The following is a 15,147-nucleotide window of genomic DNA, read 5'->3' on the forward strand; positions in this document are numbered from 1 at the left end:
TACTCTCCTACACACTATGTGTGTGGTGGTTTTTGTCCCTCTGTGATCGACCCGTCTGCTTGACAGACAGCCAACGAGCATTCCCCATCTTTTAGTAGATAATAAAATAGCTATTACTATATACTAATAAGAAAAAGTTATCTAAGTAAGAGATTAATAAAATTAACTAAGTACTTAAAGAGATTAGTTAGATCTAAAAAAAAAAAATATAAAGAGAGAATTAAAAAAATTATTAATACTTTAAGTAAATTTAATAAAAAAAGTAATAGTAAAAGATAGAGTCTAAGAAATAGGAGCTTAGGACTATATAGAAAACTAATATAACTTTAGTTAACTCCTAGCTTATAGAGTATAATAGATAGAAATAGTATCTATAGATTAACCTAAATATAGTAGAAAGTTAAGAGTAGATCTAGTATATCTAGGAATCTATTAACTATTAGAAACTAGTAAACAGGACTTAAAAATACAGTATATAGGTTTTAGAAGCTATAAATAGACTTTTAGGAATATTAGAGATTCTAAAAACTCTACTCTAGTTCCTAGAAATAACTAATTGTGAGACATAAAGTCCTACAAGCATCAGGGGATGTTTGAATAGCTTCACCGATTGCCAAAAGAGGAAGTTGTATTAGAATATTGGTCTTGAGCTTAGTAATCACAAGATGAGATGAAAGAGATCAATAAGAATGATAATAAAGATAGATTTGTTGGGGGGTGCAGGCCCTTTTTATGTTAAATTTCCTGGGCGGTAAGCCATAGTAGACTAGGCCTGATTAGGCCTTAGGCAGAATATTATTCATCAGCGGTGTGATCAAATAGGCTAGGCCTATTTGGGCTTTTGGCAGAACTCCAAGCATCTGAAATATATTTTGATATTTTGATATCATATAGTTAGGCTTTTTAGTTAAGCTTAACGATAATAGTTATATTTAATAAGGCTTCTGGTTAAGATATTTAACCAGAGAATAGTTAAGTCTTTTAACTAATCTTTATATATTCACACTAATAAATTTCTAGGAATATCTTAAGAGTCTCTTAGAAATAATAAATTTCTAAAAATAGTTAAAGAATTTCTATAATACTAAATAATCCTTATTAAGAAAGAAATTTAAGAAATTATAAAAATCTTAGAGACTTTACTAGAGAGATACTAGATAAGTTATTAAAAGAAATAGAAACTATAATAAGTCTATAAAATAGGTAGTATAATCTCTAGGGATCTTTAAAGAATTCTCTTTAATAAATTAGATAATAAAGAACTATATATTAGTAATATAAAAGAAATATACCTATATTATAGGGAAAATTATACTTATATTAGATATATATAATACCCTAATTATAACCTAAGAGCTATAATTAGATATTATAACTATAATTATAAAATATATATAGAAGTAAGTTAGACTATAGAGGGATTAGATCTAAGTTATTACTATAAATATAATATCTAGAGTAGAGATAATAATTTATAGTAATAGTATAGGAAAGATATATAAAAGTAGAAGTACTAATAATATTCTATAATAGAAATAAAATTAGTATATAAAATATAATTAATTTAGGAACTATAAAGAACTTTATAGACTTAAAAATATATCTTAACTAATAGAGTACTAACTATTAAAAAAATTAGATTACTTCTCTTATTAGACTAAATAGAGAAAAGCTAAGTAAAGGAATTATTTACTATATTAAATAGATTAATATAGTTATTAGAAACTACTTAGAGTTGATATACTTTAATATTATAAATCTAGAGGGATATAAGATAATACTTAGTATCCCTTAGTTATACTAGTATAGTCTAAGAATTAATTAGTAAAGAAATAAGATTTACTTTAACTATTATAATTATATATAGATAGAAACTAAATAGACTAGAGAAGAATTACTAAATACTAAAGAACTTAGTCCTAGAATAGTAGATATCTATTATAATCTATATAAAGTAAACTCTAAGTAGAGTAAATAATCTAGAGATAGGATACTAGAAAAGATTATAGATATTAATATTCTAGTAATAATAGAATAGTAACTAGATATATTAGATAATAAACTCTCTATATAATAGAGAAAAAAAATATAGATACTTAAGAAGTACTATAAATACTAGAATATATTTAAGTTATTAAAGAATATTATACTTCTAAAGTATAGTCTATTTAATTATAAGATTAGATTTAAGAAAGATAAGAAACTAACCTTTAGGCTAATCTATTAGTTATTACTAATTAAAATAAAAATCTTAAGAGAATATATTAAAGAAAATCTTAAAAAGGAATATATTTAGTACTTATTATTATTAATTAAATATCTAATTATTTTTATACTAAAGAAAGAAAATAAACTTTAATTTTATATAGACTACTAATAATTAAATAATATTACTATTAAAGATTAATATCTATTATTTCTTATCTAGAAGATATAAGATTATATCTAGAAAAATATCTATTTTACTAAATATAATATTACTAATATATATAATTATCTTAGAATTAAATCTAGTAATAAGTAAAAAAATAATATTTAGAATAAAATATAGATATTTTAAGTATATAGTAATACTATTTAGACTTATAAATATATCTATAGTATTTTAATAATTTATCTTTAGTATATTAGAAGAATATCTAAATATCTTTATAATAATATATCTTAATAATATCCTAGTATTCTCTAAGATTATAGAGAAATATATTTAGTATAATAAAAAAATACTATAGAAACTTAGAGAAACTAAAGTTATATTTAAACTTAAAGAATATAAGTTCTATATTAAGGAAATAGATTTTCTAGAATATATAATTAGTAAAAATAGATTTAGTATATAGAATAATAAGATTAGAAGTATTCTAGACTAATTAATACTTGAAAATATAAAAGAAGTTTAATAGTTTATAGAATTATATAACTACTACTAATAATTAATTAATAGATTTAGTAAAGTTATAGTTAATCTTAGTAATTACTTAAGAAGAAATAAAAATAGGTCTAGAATAACTTATTAGAAAAATTATTTAATAATTTTAAAAAAATATTTATTAAATAAATAATACTTACTCTAGTTAATCTAAATAAACTATATATAGTAGAAATTAATATATTAGATTATATACTTAGAGTTAGACTGCGGCACGGTTTTGGGTTTGGTCTTCAAATGCTAACCAAACCCAAATCGATTTGGTCTGCGGTTTTCATATCTTTACCAAACCCAAATCGATTCGGTTTGCGGTTCTAAGATCTTTACCAAAACCTAACCGCAAATTTTACGGTTAACCAAAACCGCAATGCGGTTACCTTGCGGTTAACCGCACTAGCATAAAAGATGAAGATCTTACCTATCTAAGCCACCCCACCGTTTTTATACACCTGATAACTAAGCACAAATAATGCATTCTTACATATGGTTTCGTTATTACTACTGTAATCATTTATTTTTCTTACTTTCTGTTGGAAATAATTTGAAATAGAGCGGTATTCTAAAAGATAAAATATTAGTCTACAAAGAATTCAAGTTCGAAGTTGGATTTTGGATATTGTTGGCGAGATTTACTGTGTGTTGTGATTAGTTTTTGTAATCGAGTATAGTTATCGCAGAAATATATATTTGACTTAGAGAGATTATGCTGCATCTTTAGGTCAGTAGAACATGAAAAGCCTAACTTGACTAATTTTTAAGTATTCTGAATTTTGATCATATGTTATAAAAGAGCTAGTTTTTTTACCTATCCCTAATAATTTTTAATCTAGTATTACAATATAAAAGTGTTAAAAAAGTGTGTCCTAAAAGTGCAAAGTTGCAGTGATAAATGGTTATCTTACGGTCGTGCTACGGTTACCTTGTGGTTATCCTGTGGTTTTTGCGGTTTTCAGGGGTATTTTGCGGTTATCTTGCGGTTATCTTGCGGTTTTTGCGGTTTTCGGTAATCTTAGTGCGGTTATTGTGAGGGGTCTTTGCGGTTAACCGCAGGATAACCGCATTAGTAGCTCTAATATCCAATTAGAGTATATCTTTGACTCCACTCTATAATTGCTTTTGCAACTCATCAATGTCCTCGGTCGCGTCTGGTGTTTGTGGTCCTCTCGTCGAATCTTGTAAGTTGTTTGTCTCTCATTTACACATATTGGCTCTTAAGACCATAGCCAAAGATGGCCTATACTTCATCAGTCTTCACCGATCAGCATTCTGATACTGACTTTCTCCTACCAGATGACCTACCATCACTCAATACATATTGTCGTACTGCCACCGAGTCAATTACACCATCCATTTGCTCTCAACAACTACAATTACCGCGAGCGCCCTTATTCCTTACACGTACTGGGCCACATCTTCAGCGATTTTGGATCCTTGTAGAAATGGACCCCGCAACAGGCCAAACTCGGAAGGATTTCACTGAGTGGTGGCTTCAAACAGAGTATAGCACAAGAAAAGACATCGAGACCACCATTCATTGGGACCACAAAAAGAGAGCTTCAGTCTGGGATCACTTTGAGCAAGTAGCTCATAAACGGACAGGAGAGCCTAAAGTTATGTGTAAGCGTTGCCTTACTACACTTACTCATCCAAATATTCGGCGTGGAGGAACATCACCAATGAACACACATCTGAAAGGGAATACCTGTCATCCAAAGCATGGGATTGGCAAGTTACTTGCGAAGCAGGTAAGTATATATACTCTCTTTAAGATACTGCTTTTAGCTAATAACTTATAATTTGTAGTCACAAACTTCAAGAGCAACTTTAACTACTTTCTCTGAAGAAACGCTTGCCCAGAAAGTCCTTTCTCTTATCCTCGTCGCACGGCTCCCATTCCGTATCCTTGATCGTCCAGAATTCCAGGAATTAGCTGATCTAATTGCTGTTGCTCCCTCACGGGTCAAACTACCCTCCCGGACGATTAGCCGACAACTACACTCGAATATCCAACAAGGACAACAGAGTATAATAGATATGCTCCCAGAGGATAGTAGACTATCTCTATCACTTGATTGCTGGACATCACCTTTCCAGCAGGGCTTTATGGCTATTACTGGTTATTTTCTGGATAACGATTGGGAGTATCGAGAGGCTCTACTTGGCTTTAAACCCTTACAAGGCTCACATACTGGGAGTAACCTAAGCTCAGTAGTTATTGGTATTCTCGAAAAGTATAAAATTGCCGATCGGGTTCTGTCAGTAACAACTGATAATGCTACCAATAACAATACAATGATGCTCAGTATTCAGGATGAGCTCAAAAGTCAGGGTGTTGGAAGTGACGGGCTTGGTAATGGTATATTTCGTGTTCCATGCCTGGCCCATGTGATCCAACTGAGTCTGAATCAACTTCTCGGAAAAATAAAAGCAATGCCATCCAATAATGAGGCAGAGGATGGATAGTCAGATGACCGTGAGCGCCAGGCGCGTTCTCAGCAATCAAAGAGAGATTATCCAGACATTGAACAAGGTATGTGATGATTCAGCAAAAAGAGAGAGAGAGAGGATAACAGCTAATAATAGTTATCTGTAGATCCGAAATCTTGCTATCTTTATTAATGCAAGTCCTCAGCGCCGAGCTGTATTTCTTGTAATCCAGTCCCAGGAGCCTCAACTGCTTCCTCTTCAAGATGTACGGACTCGATGGAATTCTACATTTCTGATGCTCGGCCGAGCCAAGCGACTACAGAAGAGCTTTCAAGAATACTGTACAGCACACGGCTATCTCCATTTTCAGCTTGACAAAGAAGAATAGCGTCAGATCGACTACTTACTGTGTATCACTGAGCCATTCTTCAAGTTCACAACTGCTCTCTCAAAAACAAAAGACACCACAATCCATCTTATCTTTGGTGTTTACAATAAGCTTTTCAATCACCTGGAGAACTCCGAGAACCAGCTTCGCCGAAAGAGACTCCCATGGAAGAAATCAATGCTGAGGGCATTGCAGGCGGTAAGGGAAAAGCTTTCTGAGTATTATCAAGCAACTGATAAGGAGTTTTATAGGGATCTTTATGGTATTGCTACCATTCTTACCCCATCAAAGAAACTTCGATTCTTTACCTCAAAAGATTGGCAAGGGGATATTGATTTTGGTGCAAGATATCGTGGGCGTCTTGAAAAAGAGTTCTGGCGATACAAACGGCGATTTTCAGATCAGGCTGAAGAATCATCCTCTAATGTCCAGCAGAACTCCAGTGATATTAATGAGATTGAGATGCTGTGTGACTCACAGACTTCATTTTATGCAGCAGAAGTACCAGCAGAGGAGGATGATGATGAACTGGCTCGATATCTTGTAAAAGGTAAGTCTAATTGCCTGTCTGCCTATCTCAGATACTAATTTTATCTAGGCCTTATTTCACAACAGCCCTGTTTATTCTGGAAGGAGCATCAAAAAGAGTTCCCAGTGCTGGCTGCTCTAGCCCGGGATATTCTTTCAATTCCTGCGAGTGGCGCAGGTGTTGAGCGTCTTTTTAACTGTGCTCGAGATATTTGTCACTACAGACGGGGCCGCCTTAACGCTGATACTATCAAGGAGTTGATGCTGCAATTGTGTGCTGTAAAATTCGAGGTTGAACAGAGAGAGATTGACTTTACAAAAGAGCTTGTACTAGCGGGTGAGGCAGCGATGATTGAACAAGACAGAGGATCAATAGCCCCTCTTCCAGCATTGGATCCAATTAGCGATATTGAAGAGAAGGAAGGAGAGAAGGAGGAGGAGGAGGAAGAGGAGGAAGATAGACAGGAGCCATCAGGAGAGACACAAAAACGAGCGCGTTCTGGAAGTACTAGCTCGCAGGAGGATCAAATGGAACACGAAGGCACACAGCGAGCGACGCGGATTCGCAAGAAGCCTAAAATGCCAGAGGGGTTCCAACTGGCGCCTTTGTAGCTTAAATACTGTCAGATTATATTTCTTGATTTGTTCTTCTATCCAGTTTCTTTGTTCTGTAGTCTCTGTATTCCGTATATCCTGGAGATGACTCTTCGCCTGAAAATTAGTCAGAGCTCTCATACATGACTAAAACAACAAAATTACCAAAAAAACTGCATAAAAATCTATCTGCCCAGCAGGTCACGAGGCTTAGCATGTTTGTATTGTTTACAAGACCGCGGTTAACCGCAAAACCGCAGCGGTTTTCATTTGAAGACCAAGACCGAACCGCAAAATTTTGCGGTCTTGGGATGAAGACCAAAACCGAACCGCAAAAATTTGCGGTTTTGATATGAAGACCAAAACCGCTGCGGTTTTGGTTAGGTTTTAGGTTAACCGCGGTCTTTGCGGTTAGTGCCGCAGTCTACTTAGAGTATAGTTTACTTAACTAGAAGATAATAGAAAGTTAAGACTAGTAGTATTCTAGTCTAGAGAAATATTAGGTCTCAAATTTAATTATAATATTTATAATAAAAAACTACTAACTATAGTATTAGTACTTAAGGTCTAAAGAATATATCTAGAAAAAGTAAAGTATTAAATTTTTATTAAATTAGACTATAAAAATTTTATATTCTTATAAGTATAAATAAACTAATAAGATAATAAGTAAGATAGGTAGAGATCTTAGTAAGATATAATTATAGAATTAAATATTACCTAGGTATAACTAATAGTTAAGTAGATATACTTAATAAAAGATCTAATTATATAATAGGGGTTAAGAAAACTATACTAATAATACTTAGAGTAGATAATAATAACTACTTAGTATATAATTACTAGAATCTAGTTACTACTAGTAAAGTTAGGAATAATAAATAGATTAATAGGCTAAAGGAAAGTCTGATTAATAATCTTATCTATAAAATAGAATCTACTAAGAGAATTATTAATAAAGATAGATTAATCTATATACTATAGAAGCTATAATAAAAAAATATAGTTATACTATAATAGTCTTATATATAGATATTTAAGAGTAGAAAAAATAGTAGAGTTACTATTAATAAACTACTATATCCTAAATATATATAAGAAGATTCGAAACTATATTAGATAATATAATATTTATTAATGAAATAAACTATTATAATATATTTTATATAGTAAATTATAGAACTTAGAAGTACTAATATAACTATAGAAATAGATTATATTAGATTTTATTACTAAACTACTAAATTTAGAAGAATATAATATAATTATAGTAATTATAGACTAATTAACAAAATACTTATATATAATACTAATAATAGAAATAATTAATACTAAAGCTATAATATCTTTATTATTTAGATATATATTTACTAAATATAGAATACCTAAGAAAATAATATTAGATAGAGATAAGTTTTTTATAAGTAAAATATATAAATTATTTATAGATATTATAGGTATTAAGTATAGACTCTTTACTACCTAATATCCCTAAATAAATAGTTAAATAGAGTAAATAAATTAAACTTTAGAATAATACCTAAAGTACAATATAAATTACTTGTAAGATAACTAGATAGAATTACTATTATTAGTATAATTTATATATAATAATACTATATATAACTATAAAAAAATACTATTCTTTATAAACTATAGATATAATCCTTAATTATTAGAGAAGTTATTAGAAAATAAGTAGAGATAGAATTATTAAGACTTTTAGTCTTAGAACTTAAATAACTATATCTCTAATTAGTAAGAGATATTAAGTTTTTTAATCTATAGATAAAGTACTACTATAACTAAGACTATTTAAAGAAACTAAATCTAAAAAAGATAGAAAAAGTATACTTTCTATATTAGAATAATAAAACTTAATAACTAAATTTAAAACTTAACTATCTAAAGCTAGCACTATTTAAAATTAAAGAAAAAATAGAACTAGTTAATTATTACTTAAAGCTACTAGAAAATATAAAGAAAATATATTAGATACTACTAATATTAAAATTAATAAAATTAGTAAAGAAAAATATAAAATTAAGAAAATTCTATAAGATAGATAGTATAAAAGTTAGTAATAATTTCTTATAAAATAAAAAGAATAATTTACCTTATAAAATATATAGGAATCTATTAAAAACTTAAGAGGTTACTACTAACTAGTTTAATAGTATTACTAAAAAGTAAAATAGATACTACTAAGGAAAAAGTAAAAAAAGTATAAAAACTAGTATTAAATACAGAACTAACTAATATAATTATCTATATTAGAGTAAAATTCTTAGATATTATTATAAGAATCTAATAGTTCTCTACTAAAGTACAATTAATTTTCTCAATAATAGTATATGAAGACTAAGTCTTATACTTAGACTTAATATACTTATCTTTAAGGTATTATAACTTCTTAGCTTTAAAATACTTAAGTTTCTCTAACTTAGTAATATTCTTATATTTATAGGTAATAAAGTTACCTATATATTTATATAATAATTTCTCTTACTTATAAAGATATATTAATTTAGTAAAAATCTTATTTTAAGTCTAAAGGAGTTTCTCTTCCTAATTATAAAGAAAAAATTAAGACTTTAATAAATAATAATATTTAGTATTAGTAAAAATCTTATTAGGTATCTTATACTTAGTATTATAATTAGTATAAATATAATAAGAATAACTTTTAGAATAGTTAGAATAGATATAATTAGAAAAATATTAGAAATTAGGTAGAAAAATAAAAGAATTAATACTTACCTAAGAGAGATAAGTAATTATAAGAAATTCTTAAGAATAAGAACTAAGAAAAGAGAGAGATAATATATATAATAATAGATACTTAAGGTACCTCTAGAACTATATATTAAGAATAATTATAAATTATATAATAACTAGTATAATATAGAAAATAGTTATACTTTTATATATACTAGATTATATATAGAATATAAGGACTTATAGACTACTACATAACTATATAACAATATCTAATATATTTATATAAAATAGACCTAACTTAATAATAGGACAGAAATCCTATTCTACTATTAGGATAGGATTCCTATCTATAGAATAGAGAGAAATAGATATATAAGGGATACTTACTATATATATATATTTAGTTCTTTATAATTAATTAATCTAAGTTACTATAGTATATCTTTTAGGATTACTCTCTATTTAGTTTTAGTTTTATAATAAATATGCTATAAGTAGACCTTGCCAAAGCCCGGGCCGCTAAGGAAGCCCGAAGCCCGTGACTAGCGGCCCGGATAGCCCGGGCTCAGAAGCCCACGGGCTTTGGCAAGGTCTAGCTATAAGTAGGAGAGTTCTTTAGACTAATTTACTTAGTATACTATCTAGTACCTTCTTTAAAGTTACTCTATAGGATCTAAGTCTATATAAGACCTTATATAGTAATAGTATAATTATAAGTTAATATTTAAGAAGTATAAGTAATAGATATCACGTATAACCAATAATATAGACAATAACTAGTAAGTTATTTACCTAGATCTAATTACTCACTGTAACCAGTTAGCTAAGCGTATAATAGTTAGGATATTATCTAGATGTATAATACAGATAGTAATAAGAAAACTATAAAATATAGTATAGATATAACTTTAGAATATTATAGGTATATTAGTAAGACTAAAGAGTATAACTATATATTTAAAATAGCTATATCTTATTTAGAATATAGTTTTCTATTCTTTTCCTTCTTGAATTTAAATCTAATAGTATATATTTTATATATTAATCTTACTAAGAAATTTAGTATTAAAAAAATAATTAAGAATCTCTGAGATAAGGGATAAAGAATACTAGTTTTTAATAAAGACTTTATTTAATCTTTAATAATTAATATAGAGATATAGATCTCTATCCTTTTTTAGTATAAATAGGATAAAAGTATTTATAGAGTTTTTAAAAAGTTAGATTTAACTATTTACTAGATTTATATGAAGATACTTTAATAACTTTATAAATTTTAGTTATAAAAGAGAGTAGATTAGGCTATATAGAGATAATATATTTTCTTCAATTATAATAGAATAATTAGTCTCCTTTTATAGTAGTATAATTTAGAGTTTTATACCTTGAATATATTCTAAAAAACTAATAATTTAGAAAGAATTTAATCTTAGTTTATACTTAATCTTTTTTTTCTTCTAGAGAGAACTAGACTTTTTTTAGATATTTTAATAATTATAAAGATATAATTCTAATTTCTATATTCTTTTATAAACTAGTAAGATTTTAACTACTTCTATCTCTTTCTTATATTTAAATTATTACTATTTTACTATAGGACTAATATAATTTATATTTCTTAAATAGTTATATTTAATAATAATACTAAGGATCTAGATAGATAGAAATCTTTATTAACTATAATATAAGAATATAAAAACTTTTATTTAGTTTTTTAAGAGTTATATATCATAATTAGAATTATCTTTATTTTAAAAGAAAGATAGATAAGATCTATTATTAAAATAAAGAAAATTTAGATTTAATCTAGAACTATAAAAGTTTCTTAAGTATAAGTATTTAGAACTTCTTTAATCTTATTCTTTATTATTAGACTAATTTAGAAATAAGTTATTAAGTTATAAGTATTTTAAACTTAAATTTAAATTATTATTAAATAGATTATATTTTTATACTTTTTCTATCTATTTTACTTAAGTAATAGATATATAGAGCTAACTACTATTATAACTTTAATATATAATAGTAAACTTATTTATTTTAGAACATCTAGAGTAAGTAATACTCCAAGTCTATAAGATAATAATAAGAAATCTTTAGTTTCTTATTAATTTACTAGTAATAATACTTTATCTTATTACTAATTTCTTTAGTAAAAGTATTTTTTATTATATATTAAGGTAAATATTTATTTCTTAAAGTATTCCTAACTACTAAAATAATAATTATTATTATCTTTAAGATATCTCTCTTCTATAGTCTAATTATTCTTATAATTAGAGTTAAGATACTTAATTTCTATAAAGATCTTTATTTTCTTATCTTTATAAACTCTAGAATTATCTTAGAAGATAATCTAAACTAAAAGAGCTAGTTCTCTTACTTCTAAATACTAAATAATATCATATAGAGAAGAAAATAATAATATATTAATAATATACTTAGTAGTCTTATAGATAGGTATCTAATCTAGTTTAGATTCTTGATTAATCTAGAATTAATTTAACCTTAGATTATTAAATAGCTAGAGAAAGTATAATAGATTTAGAATAAGTACTATTATAGAAGGATATAGGATTTTAATATATAGAGAGTACTATCTTTAATCCTTAGATGACTAAGAAAGAAGAATTAGAATTATAATAGTTACTAAGTTATTAGGCTAGAGACCTATAACTAAGTAAGAATATTAGATAGTAGAGATTAGATTAAATAGTTAATATATAGGCTAATTCTTAAAGAGATTAAGAATCCTGGATACTTATAGAATCTTAAATATATTAAGGTTTAGGTAGGCCTTAATATATAGGTAACTTAAAGAGGATTTAGCTTCAAATTAATATTAAGTACCTAAGGTATTATATACTCAGAATCCCATAACAAAAACCCACAACCCAACCTAACCTAACCTGACCCACTATAGGTTTTAGGTCTATTTCTTAGACCTATTGATAAGTTATAGGTTTCCTAAGAGAACCTAATCCACTAGTAATTAATCTATTAGGTACCTATTTTCGTGTAAATTTTATAAATTTTATGAATTTTTAGGCTAGAAACCCTAGTTTATTACTAGTAAAAAATCCAGGAAAATAGAAAAAAATTTTACATATAACTTATACAGAGTTTCAGGTTCAAACAGGTATTTCTTAGGTTATTAAGTAAAACCTATAGAGTTATAGGGTTAGATTAGGTTTTAGTATTCCGGACCTATTACCCTATAGGTTAGGTAATAGGTCTAAGATTTGGACCTATTAGTGGGTTGTACTGATGTCTAAGTACTTTTACTATTATTAATATCTACTAATTATTTAAATAACTACTATATTACTTATATAACTTAAACTTTACCTAATACTGATACTCTTTATTTCTTCTATACTAACTTTCTAACTACTAGTTAATAAAAAGTCCCTTCTCTATCTTATTCCTATTATGAATAAATTATTTTAGTTTAATTACAATTAGTAAAGATTTAACTATTGATTCTAATTTATCTATAAATTTTTAGACCTCCTAAATCTTTAGTATTTTAGTATACCCTAAGTCTAATCTACCTATATTTTTAAAAGATTTACAATATCTAGTATTAGTTAAATATTATGTTAATATCTTAAAAAATTAATTAACCCCCTATTTAATATATATTATTTATATTCTAATTAGTATTTAGTTATAAGAGATACTAATTCTTTTTTGAAAAAACAATAGTAGTTAGTAATATAAGATATATACTTATAAACTTTAAAGTAAACTATAGTATATAAATATATATTCTAGATAGTCTTATTCTAAGTATAGATACTAATATTTATACTAGATAAGATCTTTATCACTATGATTCAGTTCTAATAAAAATAAATTAACTAATATCTTAAATATTTAATCTAAAAACATTCTATTTAGATCATAAAACTAAGAGATATTATAGAGACTTACTCTTATAATTTAAAACATAGAGAAATACAAACTAAAAAGTAGATACTTCATATTAGATTCCATATTATGGGTAGAGCTATACCTATAACGGGTACACATACCTAGGGTATAGGTATAAGATCTATACCCAGGGTATACCTACGGGCCAGGTCTATATAGAACTATGTTTCGTTATACTAGTAGGATAGTATTATATAGTATTATATAGTAATTTTTAATAATCTGGTCTGATATAGTTTTTAATTAGAGAGCCATTTAAGTACTATTTTTAACATATCTTTGGATATTAAGACTTATTTCTATATTTAGATTAAAGTTCTAGGTATTTTTAGTGTAAATTAGCTAGATCTACTATTTAGCTAATTATTTAATAGTATAGGTATTTGTAAAGATTTAGAAGTACTCTTTCTGTATGAAATAGTAGTAAATAACTAGATAAATATAAAACTATTTTTAATAATAGCTAGTTACTAGAATATCTCTTATTATATATATTAATAGTTATCTAAAAAATTAACTTATTAATATAGTTATATTCTCTATATATGATATTACTTATAAAGTAACTATTAAAAGATAGAAATGTTCGCTAGCTGTCTGTCAAGTAGATAGATCGATTATAAGAGAGATAAAACCACTATATATAGTATATAGGAGAGTAGGTAAGGTAATAACTACTAAGATATAACTTTCTAAGGTATCTAAGCCTTTATAAGTAGTATACTGATACTACTAGTGTTATAGGAACTAAAAAGACTGAATTATGATACTTTATAGGTATATGTATTTCTAGAATGCTATCGCGTAAACTAAATATCTCTCTGTATGTAGATACTTTATTGCTAAGGCTCTAGTTATATGACCCTGGTGTTAAGAGTAGAATCCCTATTAAACTATATATATACTTGAGTTCTATAATATATCTAATATTAAGTATTTATAGTAGATATAATAAATATAAAGATCTATATAGAGGAATAATATTATTTTTATATAGATTTAGCTAAATTAAAGTATAATATAACTAACTACTTTAAATATTAAGAATTAATAACTAAAAACTAACTATGAATCTAAATATATTATAAATATTATGAAACTACTATAAAGCTCTATAAAGTATGCTAAACCTCTGGCAATAATAACCGGTAGGTAGTATCTATATTTGGCCTATGGTATCTGTGTTGGTACCTAAGCTTACCAATACCCTGCTTATGGTACTAGTATCTATGCTTACACTTAAGATGATATCTGTGCTTAAACCTAAGGTGGTACCTGTATTCGGTTTATTATACTAGTATTAGTACTTAGGCTTTCCAATAATCTGTTTATGGTGTCTGTACATTACTTAAGTTTACTTATAATAAAAATAGTGGTTATAATAATAAAAGCTAGGTGTAGCTATAATACTCGATATATATAGAGGACCTTTTCTCTATATATAATAAGAATATACACAATTAATACAATACTAGTAAATATTGTAAATACTGATCTTCTTCTCTATTCAACTCCCTAAGTTTATTAAGACCTAATAAGTCTTGAATATATAAATTTATTAAAATTAAAAAAAGAGCTTTTATAGTTACTAAAGGATAATCTTATTAGTATTTTATCTATTATT

The 15,147-nt window shown here is 26.7% G+C and overlaps 1 protein-coding gene across 1 annotated transcript; it reads left to right on the top strand.

Moving 5' to 3' along the window:
• Nucleotides 1-4,058: 4,058 nt before the first annotated feature.
• N7533_004858 (zinc finger BED domain-containing protein) lies at nt 4,059-5,392 on the top strand (the record flags this gene model as incomplete). Its single annotated transcript, XM_057101508.1, has 3 exons — nt 4,059-4,104; nt 4,220-4,674; nt 4,733-5,392. 3 exons carry the CDS (start codon nt 4,059-4,061, stop codon nt 5,390-5,392), a joined length of 1,161 nt encoding a protein of 386 aa, XP_056961138.1.
• Nucleotides 5,393-15,147: the final 9,755 nt, after the last annotated feature.

This window comes from Penicillium manginii (genome assembly GCF_028828005.1).
Source record: "Penicillium manginii strain IBT 31320 chromosome Unknown utg000004l:1.0-7231830.0:1.0-7236170.0, whole genome shotgun sequence".
Taxonomy (NCBI): Eukaryota; Fungi; Ascomycota; class Eurotiomycetes; order Eurotiales; family Aspergillaceae; genus Penicillium; species Penicillium manginii.